Source organism: Amia ocellicauda, chromosome 18, assembly GCF_036373705.1.
Source record: "Amia ocellicauda isolate fAmiCal2 chromosome 18, fAmiCal2.hap1, whole genome shotgun sequence".
In the NCBI taxonomy this organism is placed as follows: Eukaryota; Metazoa; Chordata; class Actinopteri; order Amiiformes; family Amiidae; genus Amia; species Amia ocellicauda.
In genome coordinates this window covers 11,026,612-11,047,834 of record NC_089867.1, presented here as the reverse complement: position 1 = coordinate 11,047,834, position 21,223 = coordinate 11,026,612, and the positions used below count along the sequence as shown (strand labels likewise).

General features: G+C 38.4%; 3 protein-coding genes across 4 annotated transcripts in view; 2 read left to right on the top strand and 1 right to left on the bottom strand.

The window, feature by feature from the left end:
• Positions 1 to 387: 387 nt before the first annotated feature.
• eaf1 (ELL associated factor 1) lies at positions 388 to 5,604 on the bottom strand. Its single transcript, XM_066690637.1, has 6 exons — positions 5,335 to 5,604; positions 4,667 to 4,761; positions 4,414 to 4,550; positions 4,051 to 4,217; positions 3,118 to 3,345; positions 388 to 1,940 (listed from the first exon to the last, which is right to left on the bottom strand). Exons 1-6 carry the CDS (start codon positions 5,435 to 5,437, stop codon positions 1,894 to 1,896), a joined length of 777 nt encoding a protein of 258 aa, XP_066546734.1. The 5' UTR covers positions 5,438 to 5,604; the 3' UTR covers positions 388 to 1,893.
• A 125-nt stretch (positions 5,605 to 5,729) lies between these two features.
• On the top strand, positions 5,730 to 11,125 carry mettl6 (methyltransferase 6, methylcytidine). Of its 2 annotated transcripts, none has more exons than XM_066690636.1 (6): positions 5,730 to 5,883; positions 6,247 to 6,608; positions 6,750 to 6,884; positions 7,511 to 7,681; positions 9,489 to 9,630; positions 9,812 to 11,125. In XM_066690636.1, exons 2-6 carry the CDS (start codon positions 6,270 to 6,272, stop codon positions 9,949 to 9,951), a joined length of 927 nt encoding a protein of 308 aa, XP_066546733.1. In that variant the 5' UTR covers positions 5,730 to 5,883; positions 6,247 to 6,269; the 3' UTR covers positions 9,952 to 11,125. The 2 variants fall into 2 exon arrangements, with proteins under 2 accessions (XP_066546733.1, XP_066546732.1); XM_066690635.1 differs by lacking the exon at positions 5,730 to 5,883 and adding an exon at positions 5,890 to 6,045.
• Positions 11,126 to 16,132: 5,007 nt separating this feature from the next.
• Positions 16,133 to 21,223, top strand: part of LOC136713581 (SH3 domain-binding protein 5) — a 28,279-nt gene continuing 23,188 nt past the window's right edge. Inside the window, exons 1-2 of the mRNA XM_066690711.1 lie at positions 16,133 to 16,488; positions 18,106 to 18,168. Coding sequence (XP_066546808.1) covers positions 16,405 to 16,488; positions 18,106 to 18,168 — 147 coding nt within the window. The 5' untranslated portion in view covers positions 16,133 to 16,404. The remainder of the gene's footprint in view (positions 16,489 to 18,105; positions 18,169 to 21,223) is intronic.

Sequence of the window (21,223 nt, the reverse complement as noted above, 5' to 3'; positions counted from 1 at the left end):
TGCATCAGTAGCCGGCCCTATATAAGAGAGTAGAAAGTAAGAGTTTGAATTTGGCCAGAGTTTCTATGAATATAACTCTTGTCCTGTACTTTTCTCTTCACTCCAGCCAATGATGACAGTAGGTCAGTGCAAAAGACAGCTGTTACGGCAGTAGAGGGGATTAACCCAATTTGACAAAGACCTCCCTTCAATTACAATTAATCCATGAAGTCAGTTCAGTTGCTGATTCAAGGAGAAATGAGGCCGTGTACAAAATCAGAGGAACCCTCTCTTAACTGTATAGTTAAGCAAAGCTGTTGGTATCCATTTGTAGGTATTAAAATACTCTGTACTGTTTGGTAACTACTCATCTCTAAGAACAATGGTAGAATATTCACATCTCAAAAATAGATTTGCAAAATTTAATGCAGACAATTTATACAGGACATAACACTTTAAAGAAATATCAGTAGTACATAATAATAATAATAATAATAATAATAATAACTAAAACATTTGACATGGTTAATGAAAAGCTTATTAACAAGGAACCTGGAATTCAGATATGATACATTATGAATGTAAGGGATGCATCAAATTGAGCAATTGTTGCAGATAAACACACTTGTAAGATATAAACTTTCTATATCACTGAGGAATACCCATCATTGTAATCCTGTGTTTTGTCCAAACCCTTGTAGAATTCTAGAATCGAGAATATGTTAATCGCTCCTATCTATACAAAAATGCACTGATATACGTACTATGGTTTGAAAACTACACTCTTCATTATTTTTGCTTTCTTTAGTTTCTTTTCAATACTTTAAACAATACATCTTAACATTTAAGATGCATTTACAGGGAATCAGGCCTAGTATATATAAAGCCTAGTTTATTTAGCAACTGATTATGTATTTGTTGTAAAAATTAAATGGATACATTTGATTTAGTTTTTTTTTTCTACAACACTAAAACAAAAATTTGCAGGTCTATAAAGTAATGGAATTCCATTTTATAGGTTAAAATGTATCTCTTCAAATTACATTTAATGGTCTTTTCATTTAAGTCCAAAGCTTTTAAACATTTTGTTTCTCCTACACAAGCATATTTGATAATTGACCTGTTTGGACGACATTCAGGATACACCTGCCTGCTTTTTGACAGGAATTATTTTTGAGATGAAAGCGTTTTAAAAAAATAAGTGATTCCATAAAAGAATATCAGAGCTCTTATAATGTACACACTCTTGTCACTTCAGGGATACGTATGGGTAGTAATTCTCAATTCTCAAATTCTCATGTTTACTTATACTGTTTCTAAGACAATACCAAAACAATCAGGATGAAATTAAATTCAATCATGTAAAGTGCTTTGAGGAAAAAAAAACAAAAAACACCAGATTGTACGTCAAATTAACATTGTGGAACACGTTTAGAAATATATATATATATATATATATATATATATATATATATATATATATATATATATATATATATATATATATTTTTTAAAAAGAGCTTCATCCTGGTGACCCTGATATAAAACACAAAGTGCAATAGTATTTCTACACTGGCTTTTAGCAATCCCTTTAGATCTGTAAGAGGAGAACAGTTGTGAATATTTTTTTGTTTTAACAAGTAGCATATTATTGTTGATTTGTCCGTATGTTATAATAACATCGTTGATACACCCGGTGACACTAAACCTCCTTGAGTATGCATATTCATATTTTCCAAGCCAACTTTGCTCATGTTAGAGGATTTCATCTTCAAGTAAAAAAAAGAAAAAATATACAGCTAAGAAAATACAATCTAAAACACCTCAAAGATGGGCAGCTTTGTGCGATATTAAAACACAATAAAACGAGCCAATAGTGATGCATCTTCAGGGCTCTATTCACTGCAAAGGGGCTCAGTCATCGCTGTCACTTCCAGACTCGCTGAGCTGAAGGTCGTTCCCTAAAGACAACACGGACAGAATCAATATATTGCAGAAAATGTATTTGCTTTAGGGTTTATTATTATTCAGCCTTAATGAAATCCCACTAAACCTTGACATGGAGAGGTCTAATTCGGACATAAACCAAGTGCCTTTCGGGCCAGTTTTAATCTTCGATGCGAGTCCAGCGAACTCCCTTTGCCGGCTAGAAGAAACCATTTGGATTTTGTTTCTTAAAATACATTAAGGAGAGGGAAACGCACTCTTATCCTCCATAAAATATGTAAATGTTAGGCCTTCCCAATTTTTTTGGTTTGTTTGTACTGGAAGCCCACTGAGCAGACAGCAGAGCTAATATGTAAGATGGAAGAGTGCCAGCCAAATCTGTGCCAAACCTCCCATCTGAAGGCCAAAGGTCAGGACTCAAAGCTATAATTGTTGGGTGAACAAAGGAGTGCCACTGACTGGCATTTCGTTATCCAACATTTAAACAGAATGTCACTTTAATTAAATTCTTGTCCTTTTTGTATTCGAGAGTAAAATAAGCTGAGCACTTTTAACGATGCAGCTGCACTCCTGCGCTATGCCCGACTGTGAGGCTTGTAATGAGATCAGGCCCACAGGGAAATTAATGGCACAACAAAACAGCTCATCTTTGCCTCAGCTTATCTCTAAAGGACAGGACCTAATCTTCACCAATGCATTTGTTGTGTCCTTTTCCACATGAATAAAAGGTGTGGATTTTTTGTAGTGATCTGCCTTTTTTTTGCCACCATGTAGAATGTGAATCTCTGCCTTTATCCATAAGCAAAATCAGCTGATTTGAGAAAAAGCTGAACGACATTAAAACAACAGTCCATCATCTGTAAAGGTACATGTAATCCTCCACACACCATTACTTTTTTTTTAGACAGCACTAATGATGTATGCACCTGTAGTGAATGTCCTCTTTTTGGAGTAGATTTTCTCAGTACACCACGATACTACGTAGACATCAATAGGGTGTATGTGAACATTTTATATAAAAATCCACCTTTACAGAGGAAAAGTCCCAAAAGCCTCTAAATCTCTGAATGTTTTCCTGTCTGGTTATGTAATTTTATCACACAAAATAAAGAATTGGGACATTTTGAGGGAGGGGGTGGAATATATGCAACTGAAATCTAATCACAGATCGAAGATGGCAGCAATACTCACTCAGCGTGCTCATGAGCTGGTTGCTGCCCTGCGCTCGCCCGGTGCCGTTGGAGGCCGGGTTCCTGGCGCTGTGCTGCTGGTGAGATGTGGGGGAGGGGTGGGCGGCCTCCTGCTCGCCCTCACTGCTGGAGCTGTCGTCTTCGCTGGCCGAGGAGCTGCCCGAGTCCGACGAGCTGCTGCCACTGCTGCTGCTCATCTGCTCAATGATCTCCACCTCCGCACGCAGCTCTGACAGCAAGAAAATAACACCCTCTCACTCGCTTGCTCGCGGCTGCATTGTCAACGCTGGCCAGAAGGTTTGTTTACAGTGGGTGCAATACAGCAATTAATTAGGATTAACTGTGAAATTCTAAAGCAATAAAAAGATGCACAGCGAGATGCCTGATCTAAAGGTACCATAAATAACTCCGAATAATAATAATAAATCTTTATTTTATATAGCGCCTTTCCTAACTGAATATTACAAAGCACTTTACAAAGGAGAAAGCAAACCAATTAACAGTAAGACAATCATAAAACAATACCAATAAAACAGTCATGAAACAGTAAACAATGAGATAATCACAAAACAATGGGAGATCATAAAAATGCCATTTAAAAGAAATGTGTTTTAAGGCGAGATTTAAAAACAGATAAAGACTCCGAATTACAGATTGCAATAGAAAGTGTGTTCCTCAGCCTAGGAGGATGTTTTTCAACCAAGCAAGGAGGATATGGTGGTTCACAGTATCAAAAGCAGCTCTAAGGTCAAGTGGGACCAAGATATAAAGGGCCCCAGAATCAGAAGACATCAGCAAGTCATTGACAACCTTGACTAGAGCGAAAGCCTGACTGGAGGGTTCATGAAGTTTGTTACTCTTTTATGCTTTTCTCACTGAATCTGTAGAAGGCAGAGTTAATGACCAAATAGGCCCCATTGGATAAGGCACCCACCTCTCTTAATGTCATCCAGTTGGGGCTCAGGGGATGGGTTGTCCTTGGAGGGAGAGGTCTTGGCTCCGGCACCAGGCTTGGTTGGGGCTCTGAACTGCGAGGGAGGCTGAGTGGCCCGGACTGACTGCTGCTCTATTCGCGCCTGGATTTTACTGCTGCCTTCAGCTCTGAAAGCAACAGCATGCGAGGTCAGACACACAAACCGAATGGACACAACATTCAAGCAGAGTATATTGTAGGTAAGGAAAGGTAGTAAGTGGTTTTACATGGATTTTTTTCTGTAGTTTATGAAATATATAGTTATTTGTCACTGTCAATATTAGACAATTTCCTTACTAGATACAACAAAGCATCCATTCTTACCTGGTTTTTTTCACTTGTATACTGCTGCTGAGCTTCTCCAGCATAAACTCTCCAGTGTCATGGTTAATGATGAGCACACAATCCTTCTGATATGGTCTTTTGTTACCTTTGAACACTGTCATGGGGGGTGTGGAGCCCTTACAAAAAAAATCACATGTAGTTATTAGCTTTCATTGTTTACAAACAAAACACCAGTTATAAACAAGTATTTTGCATCTCAGACATTAGAGCTCATTAATGATACACGTCCTACCGGAATATGAGGTAACGTGATTGTGACTTCATCTCCTTTTCCCACTTGGAGTTCACCCTCACATGATGTGTCGATGGACGCTGGTTTAAAATCATCTGCACCACAAATTAAAGACAATATTTTTACACAAGAGGGCTATAACTACATTTTATTTTAAACTTGAAGTTGCCTAAAATATGGGGTTTTATTGAACCCTGACAGTGAAAACTTAAAATAAAGTAAAATACGTAAAGTTTTCATTTTAATTAAGTTATTTGTGTGCAAAAAAAATAATTAAATCACACATAAGAGAAGTTATCGTTTCTATTGAACATTTCATATTATATACTGTGTTCAGTTCAGTGTTCACTGAATGATACACAGAATATATACAAATTGGTATTTATTTCATTATGTATATTATAAAATACGACTGTTCAAATGCTGAAAGATTAAATATGTTAGTTTGTAAACATCTCTCCAAGCAGTGCATCATAGTCCTAACTGTACAGCAGCCACTGAATCCACACGTAACACACAATACCATTAACATCATAATATCCACCAGTTTCCAAACTAGACAAATAAATTAACGAATATGAACGAAGGTAGTCACTTAATAGTTTAATTTTGCGTCTTTGCAACATGTAATACCAGGTGCTTCTTAGGGTAGCAACTGTATCACTTACATCTGATGGTATGAAATGATGATTTTGGACGCTTTTCAAAGCTCTCCCCAAGCTTCAAAACATGCTCCTCTTTATCTAACAGCGGGTTGGAACTCCCATTCATATTTCCGATTTTAATGGACGATTCACATTAATTAAAAAATAGTAATAAAACAAAAAACATTTATCTACAATGATTTCCTTCGCAATCGCATAAAAATAACCTAATATTTCCAATTTCAAAACAGGCCCAACTGAGTGCAAACACTCCCCTTCCGGTTTCTTGTACGTCACCGAAATAGAGCCGATGAGCACAACATGGCTTCACTAAACTCTCTACGCAACCTTACATTTAATTGTAATATTTTGCCAGTAAATTAAAATACTTTGAGTAATAATACAGATATATACATCTAATACAAGTACTTTTTATTTTAATGTATGGATCTGGAAATACATGTACGAGTTTACATTAGTTAATATAATTTATCTTGACATTAGAGGAACTTCCGCGTTTATTGTTGTGTTAGTACTACGGATAAAATAATTCGACGGGTCGACGGCTTCCGGGTAAATATTTCAACATGTATTCTCCAACATTTTCATGTTAAAAATCAATTGTTGAAACTGTCGTCATATAGATATTGAACAAAACACCTATGCGTCGAAAACCGCAAGCGAATTGACCTGCTGCTGTTGTTACTCCATTTCAGACTCGTCTGCTAAGCGCATGTAAGTCCGTCATTGTATTGTTTACGAGTTTGTTTCTATTATTTAAGAAGAACACATGTGTTTATTCATTTTTTATGTATGCAATGGTTGAATATGTCATCCGTTTTATTGTTGATCTGCATCATAGATAGATTCGTTTCCTTTTTTGGTTTGATAACACTTAAAAAAAAAAAAACTTGATAAAACTTCGTCTTCTTTCAGGTGTAGATGATTATTATAACCCGATGTTAAAAATGGCTCAAACTAAAGAATCCGCCGATTATGAAGACGCTTACCGTCCAAAACCTGAACATGCAGCCGAGTCTCCGTGCCCCTTGACTGACACCCTCTCCAGCTCCGCGCCCCCCCAGCAGAGACCCGGACACACGGCCAGAAGTCTGTCCCCCGAGGAAATGGAGAAACTGGAAAGAGATCAAACCACGGTGCCAGACTTCAAGCAACAAAAGCTGGAGAAGGACGCTCAGAGAAACTGGGACTTGTTCTATAAAAGAAACAGCACAAACTTTTTTAAAGACCGACACTGGACCACAAGAGAGTTTGAGGAGCTGAAAGCGTGCAGAAAGGTAACGCGATGACGTCACGGCGTATAATTTAAAAGACTTGGTGCACCCCTCTCTACTCCCTCACCACTGATTGTCCTTGAAATTAAGAAACCACTGAACGGACACAAAGAATGCTGTACATTGTTCATATTTTTGTTTCAGTTTGATACTCAGAAGCTTATCCTGTTAGAAGCTGGCTGTGGAGTTGGAAACTGTGTCTTCCCTCTGTTGGAAGAAGATCTCAATATCTTCGTCTACGCCTGTGACTTTTCACCAAGGGCAGTAGAGTTTGTGAAAGTAAGTGTGTTGGCAAAGAACGAAACAAACCTTCCATTAACCAGTTTGTAGAAGATGTGCTTTATTTCTAGCATGTTTATATATGCTATCCCCCAATAGTTGGGATAACCTTGACACTTAATTAAGAATATAAACTGTAAAGCAAACTGGGTACACATGAGCTATAAATCAAGATCTGGTTAGATAACAGCCTAGAATAGTATGGTGTCACACGAGTCTCTTTGTGAAGGTATATCAAAAAAACATAGAAATTTACAGATCGAATAAACAAGACTGTAGGTTTGTATTTGGGGGAAACATTTCACGTCTCAACAAATGGTAGGCACTGTTTTAAACAATCAAATATAATCTATGGAACTGTTTTAGTATAAGTATTCTAAAATAATTGTAGTGATCTGTATTGTTAAAGATTTATAGTAATGTGAATTAGTCTGCTCTATGCATGTAATATACTATAATCTTTATGTATGACTGTTAAGGCAACATTTTACAAAGGTTATTTACAATTTGCCTCTTGAGGAAGTTGACTATATTATTATGTGGAATTATTTTATTTCTGGGTGTGAAAATAATGATGTTATGTATTATTTTTAAATCATGCGTTTGCTGTCCTTATTTTAATACAGCAAAACCCCTTGTATTGTGCCGATAGATGTGAGGCATTCCAGTGTGACCTGACCAGAGACGACCTGCTGAAGAGTGTCCCGTCTCAGAGCGTGAATGTTGCCACTCTTATATTTGTGCTGTCTGCCATTCACCCAGACAAAATGCACCTGGCAATAGAAAACCTCTACAAAGTAAGTCAATGTTTTATTTATTTGTTTGTCTGCTTGTTTGTTGCATTTATACAGTGAGGGAAAAAAGTATTTGATCCCCTGCTGATTTTGTACGTTTGCCCACTGACAAAGAAATGACCAGTCTATAATTTTAATGGTAGGTGTATTTTAACAGTGAGAGACAGAATAACAACAAAAAAATCCAGAAAAACGCATTTCAAAAATGTTATAAATTGATTTGCATGTTAATGAGGGAAATAAATATTTGATCCCCTATCAATCAGCAAGATTTCTGGCTCCCAGGTGTCTTTTATACAGGTAACGAGCTGAGATTAGGAGCGCTCTCTTAAAGGGAGTGCTCCTAATCTCAGCTCGTTACCTGTATAAAAGACACCTGTCCACAGAAGCAATCAATCAATCAGATTCCAAACTCTCCACCATGGCCAAGACCAAAGAGCTGTACAAGGATGTCAGGGACAAGATTGTAGACCTACACAAGGCTGGAATGGGCTACAAGACCATTGCCAAGCAGCTTGGTGAGAAGGTGACAACAGTTGGTGCGATTATTCACAAATGGAAGAAACGGAAAATAACTGTCAGTCTCCCTCGGTCTGGGGCTCCATGCAAGATCTCACCTCGTGGAGTTTCAATGATCATGAGAACGGTGAGGAATCTGCCCAGAACTACACGGGAGGATCTTGTTAATGATCTCAAGGCAGCTGGGATCATAGTCACCAAGAAAACAATTGGTAACACACTACGCCATGAAGGACTGAAATCCTGCAGCGCCTGCAAGGTCCCCCTGCTCAAGAAAGCACATGTACAGGCCCGTCTGAAGTTTGCCAATGAACATCTGAATGATTCAGAGGAGAACTGGGTGAAAGTGTTGTGGTCAGATGAGACCAAAATCGAGCTCTTTGGCATCAACTCAACTCGCCGTGTTTGGAGGAGGAGGAATGACCCCAAGAACACCATCCCCACCGTCAAACATGGAGGTGGAAACATTATGCTTTGGGGGTGTTTTTCTGCTAAGGGGACAGGACAACTGCACCGCATCAAAGGGATGATGGACGGGGCCATGTACCGTCAAATCTTGGGTGAGAACCTCCTTCCCTCAGCCAGGGCATTGAAAATGGGTCGTGGATGGGTATTCCAGCATGACAATGACCCAAAACACACAGCCAAGGCAACAAAGGAGTGGCTCAAGAAGAAGCACATTAAGGTCCTGGAGTGGCCTAGCCAGTCTCCAGACCTTAATCCCATAGAAAATCTGTGCAGGGAGCTGAAGGTTCGAGTTGCCAAACGTCAGCCTCGAAACCTTAATGACTTGGAGAGGATCTGCAAAGAGGAGTGGGACAAAATCCCTCCTGAGATGTGTGCAAACCTGGTGGCCAACTACAAGAAACGTCTGACCTCTGTGATTGCCAACAAGGGTTTTGCCACCAAGTACTAAGTCGAAGGGGTCAAATACTTATTTCCCTCATTAACATGCAAATCAATTTATAACTTTTTTGAAATGCGTTTTTCTGGATTTTTGTGTTGTTATTCTGTCTCTCACTGTTAAAATACACCTACCATTAAAATTATAGACTGATCATTTCTTTGTCAGTGGGCAAACGTACAAAATCAGCAGGGGATCAAATACTTTTTTCCCCCACTATATGTATATCATCCTCATCATCAGCCTTTGAGGTGTTCCCTAATGTGAGCTGGAATCTTTCTAATTTAAAGTTTTCAGTCTGTTTTTAAACAGTAATAAATCTCTGCTGAACAATATTGAGTCTTCACCAATCTGCCCACATATTTACTCTCACATTATTTTGGACAGGTGTTGAAACCTGGGGGGATCGTCTTGTTCAGGGACTACGGTCTGTACGATCACGCCATGCTCAGGTTTAAATCCGGCAGCAAGCTTGGGGAGAATTTCTACGTCAGACAAGATGGAACCAGATCGTTTTTCTTCTCTAAAGGCAAGTACCCTACATGCTTATGATGATGTTATTGTCCAATATGATACGCAGGTAAGAGAGAAACAACCCAGTTATATTGTGAATTGGAGTATTCTGTGCTGATTATTTTCTCATTGTGGGTTTAATATGAAATAGATTTTAACAATTTTTTCCCCCTGTCTTTGATTTAATCATCATGCAGAATTGCTGGCAGATCTGTTCGTCACAGCCGGCTTTGAAACCTCGATCAATGAATATGTCCTCCGAGAGACTGTCAACAAGAAAGAGGGACTCTGTGTTCCAAGGGTATTTCTCCAGAGTAAATTTAAGAAGCCAGACTGAGAGAGGATCTGTTACCGATCCGGGTGCTGCTAGCAAAAGGAATGACCTCATTTCTGCATGAATCCTTTCAGCAGTTATTGATGCCGGTCATGCCAAAATCTCAGCTGACCACGTCCTCCTGTGGGTGTTAGGATTTCCATTTTAAATAAAGGATTTTCTGTTCTTGACTATGAAAAAAACAAGTTTAATCTCTAAATCTCAGCGTTCCGTGTTTATATCTGCAACTACTCTCTGTAATTATAATGGGCAAAATCAACACTGTCGGTAATACAGGTTATCTTGGAATGAAAAAATTATCTACATTTGTTTAATCTACAAGTGACTAACGTCTATGGGCCTCTAATGCTTCCACTTAGTAACAATAATCCATAGGTTTATTTTATAATGACACTATTATAAAATGGCTTTGAGTGATTTTCCCATTTTCCTGTTAAATAAAGGAGCAAAATAACATGTTAGCCTGACAGCAAACCATTTAATGATCACAGATGGAAAACTTAAACAAAATACCATAGGAGATGATGTTCGTCTAGCAATGGGTGCACTACCAAAGATACATATTAATTAAGCAAACAGAAATGCCGCACATTAGTTTGGTTGCTCCTTTGTGGCACCAGGGGGCAGCAGATCCACTCGCCAGGGTAGAAGGGGTTTTAAAAGGTGGCTTCTACTTCTATTCTAGTGAGATTTTCTGTTTTGGAGATCATTCCAAGCCTGCTTGACTTCAGCTGGTGTGATTCTTTTCAGAAGCCTCATCAAAATTCACGTGCCGTACCTTCCTCTTTTCCACCCCATCTTTTTCAGATATTTTCACTTGCATTCCGTTTGATCATCAAGCGGCCTTCTGAGATCTGATGAGCACATGTTGTTTATCTCATCCCGTCAGAAATGCGAGATCAATTACATGTTTGCCAGGCTTGTGATGAAAGCACATGACAGTGAGATAAAAGGGGCACGTTTCTTATGCAGTTTGACTGTTTTCCTGAGACAGAATAAAAGGAATGTACACGCTGCAACAATTTTTTTTATCCATATTTAAATGTATGTATATTTAATGATCTCTTGCAACAAGTCTGCTTAAATCTTTGCTGTGACTCAACACCTTTTTCACCATGGCAATGAAACAGCCTCCTGGAAATAAAATAAATAATAAAATCACTTCCATCTAACCACACTCTTGTCTAGTTGTTCGTCCTCATTCAAGGATCTAAATCTATGCTTTATGGTGAATAATGAAAAATTAAATCTGTTCTGTGGGCAAAAGGCAAAAGGACTAATTGTTTAGTGAGCAGCATGCGTCTTTTTTAAGTCATAGTCTTTGTTAAAGGAATTAAAATGTTCTATAGTCTATTGTGGGTGGGTGATTTTCCATTATGATGGTATACCTCCAAAATGACACAAAAGGCATATAAAGGAAAAACTCTGAACAATTGTTGTCTGTAAATCTGAGATGGTGAATAATCTACAAAAATGACCTCAACCAGATCACTGACATGAGTCTACAAATCCACCGGGGGTTCGTGGAACTGGATGACACTGTGGGTAAAATTAAAAAAGCTAAAGTACTGTGAGTCATTTTGGGTGGTTCCCTTAAAATATTGTTAGCAGTTAGAACAGTCTTACTATCAGCATGCCACTTAACCAGCTAAAATAAACTAGACAGGCTGGTTTCAACCTAAAAGTTTAGTCTAGTCTCCAAAATAGTTTAATTTCCACCTTTAGGAAGTTTAATAGAACGACTGCAAATATTTTGGTGTGTATCCTGTGAACCCAAGCTCTTAAAAAAGCAAAGCTTGTAAGGTGTGGGGGCTCTTTCCTCAACACAGTTGCCATGTTATCTTGGCCCTCCTTGGCAACAGCAAACAGGAGCTTGATATTTCGTTGGGGTAGCTGGCTGTCCTGGCGCCAGTGCTCTGCTCTCATAGCGTTTTTATATTTGGCTTGATCCTGTTGTCCTGTCTGGCCCCACCAAGATATTGCCACAATGACATATCACATCCTTAATTGTCATTTTCCTGTTTAAATGTTTTAAATACAACTGTAGTTTGATACGCCTTTGGAGAATATGCACAGGAGTACACAGGGTCATAAGTTGGGAGCATGAACAGGATAAGTCACTTCCTAACTGCAGGGACATGGGAAATGTTGGATTTAAGCTTTGAAGACCCAATCAGTACCAATTCAGATGTGTTTTTCATTTATCCTACCAATTTGACAAAAAAGCCTTAAATATACTGAAAGGAATCCATGCTGGGCAACCACTGTTTATAGATGTGTATGTGCATCAGAAATAAAATTAATTATAATCTCCCCCCTCCCCCCTTGTGTGTGATGGATTTCCGGTATTAATGGACTGAAATTATTGACTTTTGCATGCATCTTTAATTTACTTTAAAGTCCCAACCTGCAAATTAGAAAGAAAGAAAAAAAAAAAAAAAAAAGTGGTAGGAAGTTAATTGGGCACTGAAGTAGATAATTGAGGAGAGGAGGGAAAAGGAGGGAGAATTACTGAGAAGGAGTTTTCAGGTTTTTTTAGAGGAAACAAATTTCTTATAAAGACAAACGTGTTAAATGCCATTTCACTCATTGAAGAAGCCAGCCACTGCAGTGCCTTCATTGCCCCTCTATGCCGACTGTAGTCTTTTCACCCATCTTCTGTATCCTTGAACTGCCTATTATATAACTGTCAAACAACTACCTTCCGTTGTTATAGACATTTCCCCTTCACTTATCATTGGAATTGAAACAAGGTGCCTTTCATGCAACAGATTACAAACTTGATGTTATCTTCCTGCTGGAATGCAGCACAAAGTGTATTGCTGCCTATCGTTGTGTTCATTCTCACCCCGGTGTAACTTTATAAATAATAATACAATAATAATAATAAATTGGACTTCAAGATAAAGTTTATAGTTATAGACAGAGAGGTAGAAGTATGTGTCAGGGAAAAATGAGCTAGGTCGCTTATATGACATGGATTAGAAAAACACAATATCTTTGTATACAGAGAATGGTGGTGGTCTTTTCTGACAGGCACTGTTCTGGATAATTTCAGTGTTTAACCGCAACAAAACCCAATAACTGAAGCCAGAAAATATCTTCCTTTCCTTTTCCCTGTACACAGAACACCACACAAAAACAACACATGGCAGATCTGTTGGTTTCCCTGGTTAGTAAATGATACTGGTAATAAAGGTTAGAGTGTATTAGGTGTTACAAATAACCAAGCTGTGAACATCTTCCAGCACCTCTCAAGAGTGCAGGCCCCAACACCTCATACACTTTAATCTTCTTTCTTGTTGCTGTCTCCTTCCCACTCTTTCATTATGTTTTCAGTTCTTAAATGTGGTCAAGGTGTGAAAAGATCAGTTTATTTTTCTCATGCATGTGTATTGGCTAAACAGTTTAAGCTGCCGATGTTTATGTGGCCTACAAGACATGAAAGATTCCTTAAAGTTTTCAAAAAGTAAGTATGCTCATTTTAAACTTTGCTCGAAAGCAGAATTCTATTACCAGCCCAATTAAACCCCTCTCCTTTCTCATTAGCAGGCAAAATGCTTCACAGAGATGCTCACTAAAAAAGGATTCAGTGATTCTTGTACGCTTGATTTACCTGTTCTTCAATACTCTGTAATAACTTGCAAAGCAGTACAATAAAATGTGCATTAGATTAATTGTAAGATATCTCTCCCATTAACTTTAAATCACATTAACCCCACCCCCCACATGACTATAAAATACCATTATCACTTCAAACCAACACCTCTATTGTGTGGGTTAATCAATAGTATGGAAGGTTATGAAAACCAGTGGTTAACAGCACATGTGTGTCTATTTCCTATAACTCTGGTTGTGCACTTTAAACAATTGCTTAAGCAATAGTAAAGAAATTGAGAAAAGGGGAATATTAATCCATTTGGTCATTTAGATGATTGGAAGAGACATGAAATGCAGTCTTGGGTATTTACACATCAGTTCATAGTTGTAGTGACTAGCTAAGATGAGTTAATTCGATAGTTTTAGACTAAGCGCTAGTGAGGCTGAATTAGTGCATTGCACAGGGGAATCGAATTGAGAATCTGCCTAGCTTTATTGATCAACCACTATATGAACTTCTTAATGACCTCTGCACCATTCCCCACATCCAATTCCCTGCCTCCATCCTCTCTGACATAATGGATGACTTCACTCATTGCCATTCATCTCTTAAAAAGAGCTGTCACCTTGACATTTCCTGTCAATTCTTTTCCTGTAGATCAATAACCAAGAGAGACTTGTGATTCTTCCTGAACTTTAAAATGATATATACACACACAGATGCCATGCAAGTAAAACAGGACACCAGTAGGTTACTGTTACAGTATGTGATTTCAAGAGGAAATCACAAAAAAGGAAGTGATATGGACTTTTGTTTTGTAAGAGATGTTTATTGGATAAACATAATATGAAGAATCCTCTTCAAAATTCTAATTTCAAAATTAATCAAATTCCAAATATGCCATATATATATATATATATATATATATATATATATATATATATATATATAGCCATAAGTGGGCACTGGTACTGTGCATTGATCAAATACTTTTCTCTTCAGGCAAGTGGGTAGATTTCCATTCAAGAATGCTGTTTCTTCCAAATACACTCCAAATTTTCATTAATTTAGCTGCAGCAACAGCAGGATTTAAGGTACATATTGTACATGTGTCATTTCTCATATCTCAGTTCTGGCAGAGTGACTCACAGTAAAGGAGGCTTACATAAGTAATTGAAGGAATGGGTGATTTCCTTTGAAAACGAATTACTATTGTGGTAGATAACATCACCTCAATTAACGAGTTCATTACAAATAAGAAATGAACTGAGATTTAAACAAGAATTCCAAAGCACTTATAAGCCAACACAACCGCAGAGTCTGCCTACGTCAACTCATCACACTTCTCATATTGAACACCAAAGATTAATTGTCTTTAGCAATGTGATTTGTGTTCTCTGATCCTGAATAACAGTGCGTCTATTATTATTATTATTTTCTGAGAGCTAACATGCTTCAGTTGTTCTGTAACTGTATTGACGTCAATGTGCCACCATTGCTCAAATGTGAGAACAGAGCCCGGCAGAGGGAGCTTGGGTCGGCTCCAATCTGCAGATATTTCCTGAGCATGAGCCTTATGTCACAATGTAGCTTATGTGACGTTGGGAAACTCTAGGAATAATGTACAGCAGGAAACGTTTGTCATCTGGGATTATTCAGACATACAAGTCTACAACAATTTGCTCTTTGTGCACTTTGTATTGCACTTGTGTTGTAAAATAAAAACACAAATCTCTCATAATGTTTCAAATTATATAACGTGTTTTAATACATTTGCCAATAACAGGGTTTTCATTTCACCAAGCCAAATATGCCTCTCTCTCTCTCTCTCTCTCTCTGTGATGTGCAAACAACAACAAAAAACTGATTATTTGTCTGATGACTTTAAGTTACGTCTACGGAACTGTGATATTAAAAAGTTGACATATGGTTAGAAAAACTAAAGGAATCATTGCATTGGTTATGCTATGTGCACATGGTGTAAATGTTGATGACATATTGTAATATAATATTGCAGACAATATGAATAATAGTAATTCAATATTGCCTAGGTGTTGTTGTTTGTTTTGGTCGGTGTGCGTTTAAAAGTACATTCTCTCCATCCGCACATACAATAACACACATGAGTATCTAAAAGTAAGTAATACAAGCGAACCTCTAGGTATGCAAGCAAACGCAATTATTCTTAAAGAGAGAATGCATTGCAGACTATATCTTACTGTGTTGTGTCCAGCACTGAAACAGTGTGCTATCAATACCGCACTTGAATAAAACGTCTACTTTCATGTGATTAAAAAGGACATGATTATACAGCATATTCGATCAGCTGCGCGGAAAGAGTTCACTTTAAGCAGATGCTGATTTCACCCAGGTCTGCCCTACAGTACAGTAACGGGATTTCCATACGAAGCAGGAGAGAGACGACATAATCAAAGGGCTCAGTTGTACTTTAAAATAAATACATATATGAGCAAGATAAAAGCGAAAGCCTCAAGAAAGGGTTGCGTGTGGGTGTCAGCCTGCTTGCATGGCAGATAAGGGGATATAAGTGCAAAGCGGCGGGAGGGGGCGTGGCCGGCGGGGGGACGCTGTGCGGCTGCGTGGGATCGGGATGCGCGTCTCGGCTCCGTCTGCAGCACAGACGGTGATTTCGAAAGCAGCGGTGTGTGTGTGTGTGTGTGTTTTTTTTTTATTATTATTGATGTATTTATTGATGTATTGATTGGCGTCGGGTTGCCTATGAGAGCCGACGCGAGTGGTTACCGTCGGGGCTTGAGACGAACCGCGCAGCTCCGCGTCGCCCGAGCCGGAGCCGAGCATCTGCTTTGTTCGCTGCGCGCTGGGAGACATTGAACATGATGGACAACATGGACAAGGGACCCGAATCAGACGAGGAGTTTGCATCGCCGGAGGAGGAAGAAGTTGATCCCAGAATCCAGGTAAACGCAAGCTCCTATGTGGCGAGGGTTTCTTGTGTTTTGCTCCCAGGATCTCGCAGGCGAGCTGTGCTGTGGGGACCCGGGGCTCGTTGCTCGCCTGCTTCGGGTGCGGGGTTTGAAGTCCCCCGTGTCTTGGAAAGGTTACACTTAATGAATGTACTGAAGGGATCCCACTGGGGTTCATTTCGATCATGACAGCTGCCAGTAACCGCCCTGTTAGACACGGGTTTGGATCCAGTTGAACACGACAGCCTCTCGACCATCTGGTAGCTCATCGGTCCCTAATGCAGACGCTCGCCTGTATTTACGTCTGGAAAATCACTGAATGTAGTCAGTGGCAGCAGGGTGAGATGAATTGAACTTGGCATGTGCTGGAGTTTTTCAGTGTTGTGTGAAAGGCCTTGTGCTAAGATTTTGGTGTAATTAAAAACCTTATGTGTATGTGTCTGATGTGATCGTATGTATCCACGATTTATTGCGATCACCTTTGCACATGTAGGATGCATGCTTTTAAAAAATGCAACATTGATTTTGGACAGTGACAGCAGTTGGAAACCGATCTGTCTTTTGACAACATTCATTATCTAGTTGTTTAAGCTGTTTAAACTTCACCTTAAGGGATTGCTAGGAAGTCAGCTTGAGAGGCTTATTACAACTGTAAGGCAGAGTTTTATTGTGTGACTTCACTTCTAGTTCATGTCAGAGTGGTTTACATCTGGGATTCCTGAAGCAATTCACCACAACCCCTTTCCCATTCTCCTACTTCTCAGCTGTAACTCATTTTCCTTTGCAGACTGCAAGTTGTTAATGCTTCCAATTGGGTCAAGTTACCATTCATTACAGATCAACAGGACAGCCCCCCATTGAGTTTCTTTAAATGCTTGGGATTCCTTGGTCCTGTGGATTCCTGAAAAAATAACTGTCCTCCACTGTTTCAATTCTCAGACTTGTATACCATACTTAACTCCTTCCTGTTTGTATTTTCTTGTCTTTGTGCCCCCTTTCTTCCCTTTTTAACTTCTTCTTTTTTTAATTCTGTAATCTTCATATTTTGTTTACCTAAAACCTTTGATTTCACAGAATCAATACAGAGAATGGCTAATGGAAAAAAGAAGTTCTAAAATAGCACTGCATCAAATTGCAAATTTGAGTGTTTAAACCTCTGTTGTACACTTAATAATAATCAGAAACAGGACTGCCCTAAAACTGTCTGTAATGAATTCATTTTGTAAAGGTTAAACTTTTACATAGTTATGCAGATGTTTTCAGCAGGAGACATTTAAAGTTTCCAAAAATATTTAAGGAGTGCTTCTAAGGTTGTACCATTTCAATGTGTAACCAGGCATCCTATTAGGTGACAGATGATATCTGTTTTCTTAGGCTTAGTAAATATAAACTTACTGACCAAGAAACTCTCATATGGGATTTGCTTTTCATTCAATCCATACTTTCATTTTTCATGCAGATACCATTACAAAATGGCCTGTTTTTACTTAAAGCCAATTTTGTGCCTCGGCAGAATATCCTGACAAGACTCTTTACTTGGCTTAACAAGCTCCATATGCCTCAGGTTTCCTTTCCAAGTTTAATAACCCCCTCTATCTCTCTCTCACACAGGGTGAACTAGAAAAATTGAACCAATCAACAGATGACATCAATAGATGGGAAACAGAACTGGAGGTATGGTTTTCCTAAGTGAATAGTCTCTAGTAAATGTAGTCTCTTTTTTTTTTTCCTGGAATAAAATGAAATGCAACAAATTAATATGATGCTTGAGGAACTTTTTATTTCAGACCCCAGTTCCCAGCTTTCCTAAAGCAGTTTCCCAGGAAGATGATTATTTCCAAACTACTGGCGTCAAAAGAGCATTTCAAGCTAAAACCCTGTCTGTGCTTGCTTTTAATAACTAGACCTGTTTGTTCTCCTTTAAAATGGACCTAACATAATCTTATTTTCAGATTGTTAATCAGTTGGATCAGTTTTAATAAATAAATTAGACGTATGCATTAATTCCTGTAAATATATTACATGACAGGCATGCAAGGATTTCTCAAGCAAAACACAACCCAAGTGTTTTTTTTGTGTGAGCTGATGCAATATATTTTTTGGACACTACAGAAGAAAAAGCAATGTCACAGTGCCTCAAAGACTTAGTGTGGCTTTCAAACAGGCTTGCTTTTGTGAATTATAGGAACAAAGGGAGAGGTAAATGTCATCAGAGTGCAATTTGTTTTTGATCATGGTTCATAATTCGATGATCTATAAACAAAGTGACTTTTTTCTGACGTTTTAACCTTAAAAGGCTAAAAGAATTATCCTCACTTTAACTCTTCCAAAGTGTTCAAAGCCTGATTCAATTAAAATGAGTACAGTGCCCCTGATTGCAAATCTTAGTCTTGTTTCCAGACTTCTATGAAAATGAGCCTGATTTCTTGACATGGCTTCATTCAGCGTTATCTATCATCTTCATTGCCTTAATTTGGAAGGCATTTATTGAATTAAGTAATTTTTCTGTTGTTGCTGTCGTTGTGAATGTCCCTGAGGCTAGACTTGCGAATGTTTCAGAGATGAAGCCTGTATTCTTTTTGTTAGGAGCAAAGAATAAAGTGATTCTCTAATCTGAAACTCCCTTTTCATGCTGCAAGGTTTTTGTCTTTGTGAGAGGCTGCTACCTGGCTGTTTTTGTCAGGGGTGTGTTTAGTCTGAGAGGTGCCAGGCCCTACTCATGTATGCTGCAGCCTTACGTCACCCTGCAGTGTAGTAAAGAGACTGCCAGAGCCAGGCTTCAAATCCTCATAATAACTCATGTGCTCAAATGTTCCAGCTAATTAATGTGACATTTTCCCCTTCTCGCGTCTGTCATTGAGCTGTTGTAATCACTCCTCAGAGAGAGGAAGAACTTTAAGAATGATCACTGATGAAAACAGTAGAAAAGTCCAATAAAATGTATAACCATGCCATTACCTGAAAATGCATATGTAGTATATTAAAAAGCATCTTTTAAAAAGAGGCTTGCATTCAGTACATTCTCATGATAAAGCATGAATTGGAAATATGAAAGGTTTAGTTTTTACATGATGAAGCTTCTCTTTAGATATCTTCTGCAAAAGGTGAACAAGCGTGCAGGTGTGATGCCACAACGGTCTGCAGAAGACTGTTTCCTGCTTGACCTAATTATTTCAGTGCATCTCCGCGATTGTTGTTTGAGAATTATTCATTGGCCTGCTTCCCTGAGGTAGCGTCTGGAATGTGATAAATGCATGCGTTTCGAAAGGAATGTGCAGAGAATATATATTACAGCAGTGTTACAGTTCAATGTCACAGTGTTTGTATGTGCCTTTGCAGTCTTGTGAATCCATTTTACTGTCCAAGAAGTCAGGAGTGCTTAATGAAGTCATTACTGTGCCCTTGTCAGCACAGGGCATTTTAACAGTTTGACCCAGACAACATACAAGTAATCATTATTGTAATTAAATGATTTCCCTCCGGTATTGCATTAGTGTACTACTTTTTAAAAGCTGTCAAGGTACGTTAAAAAAATATCCTGTGTCTGGGACCGTAAACACACAGTATGGTCTGTCTCTGTTGAAATATTGTTAAAAATAGGAACCTAGATTCACAATTATGGGAAATGGTTCACTTGCTTTATATAAAGTATATAGAATTCAGTCATTGTTGTATCTTGGAGACTACATATTTTTACTTGTGATTTTTATAGAACTTGATGTAATGCTTTTTTTTTAACAGCAGATCTGTTGACTATAATTGATTACTTTTAAAGCTTTAATTCTTCCAAGTGATTGATTGCAATATAAAGACTAGTTCCCCTCTCTGGAGATATTCAGTGGGATTTTAATGCTGCAGCAAAATTGAACAAGGAAAAGCATGAAAATAAATTTACAGAATCCAACAGTGAATTTCCTTCACACAGCCTGGGAGCTTGCACTGTATTTGCACTAATACTTTGGCCTGTATGCGAGTCTAATTGGAGTCCAACATGACCAAGGTTTCTGCATATTTCAGGCAGGTTTACCCCACATTTACAAGTGTTGATCCCATTTGCAGGCACCAAATTATGTGTAGTGTGACTTCCTCGGTTAAACGATTAAGACACGCCCTGCAATGTGAAGACACAGCTGGCAGAGGAGGCTGACTTTAAAAGCAGAAACTTTCGTCATTCACGTCCCATAGGCGCCTGTAAATATGTAGCCTGACACTCTTAGTGTGGATTCTGTGTGCGACTTCAGCTGGTGCCTGCATATGTAGTTAACAATTGGCATTATTAGCAGAAAACCTAACAGTTTCTCTGCTACTGTCTTATGTTACTGACCTGGCAGTTTGACAAGATGCTTTGGCTGATTAAAATAGAAATTAAATGACCATACCCTGAAGTTGTCTCTGGCTTGCCTTAATCTTGTTTACTGTGTAAGTTGAGCTTCTCAGTTTACAGTTGCTGAATGATCCTTAAACCACTTGGTTAAGTATGTAAAGTATTTTTTTTTTTTTTTGTACTGTTTTATGAACTGTCCGAGGTTTGCAGATCTTCTGGAGGTGGTCTCCATTTCGACTGTCTTTCTTGCATTTGGATCACTGCAGACCTTATAAAATGTATTGACGTTAAAATTTTAAAAAAGAAGTCTTGGTGGGGAGGAATGTAACTTTTAAAGTTACCTTGTGCTAGGAAAATAGAGTATGATTAAAAATGACTCCAGAATGTGACCAAAATGAAAAAGTT

Coding starts and splice junctions, on each gene's coding strand:
- eaf1 (XM_066690637.1), bottom strand. CDS start 5,437: ATGAATGGGAGTTCCAACCCGCTGTTAGATAAAGAGGAGCATGTTTTG. Junction 3,346..4,050: donor ACTGGATGACATTAAGAGAG/GTGGGTGCCTTA, acceptor TCTTGCTGTCAG/AGCTGCGTGCGGAGGTGGAG. Junction 1,941..3,117: donor CCAGCTCATGAGCACGCTGA/GTGAGTATTGCT, acceptor TGTTGTCTTTAG/GGAACGACCTTCAGCTCAGC.
- mettl6 (XM_066690636.1), top strand. CDS start 6,270: ATGTTAAAAATGGCTCAAACTAAAGAATCCGCCGATTATGAAGACGCT. Junction 6,609..6,749: donor AGCTGAAAGCGTGCAGAAAG/GTAACGCGATGA, acceptor TTTTTGTTTCAG/TTTGATACTCAGAAGCTTAT. Junction 6,885..7,510: donor GGGCAGTAGAGTTTGTGAAA/GTAAGTGTGTTG, acceptor ATTTTAATACAG/CAAAACCCCTTGTATTGTGC.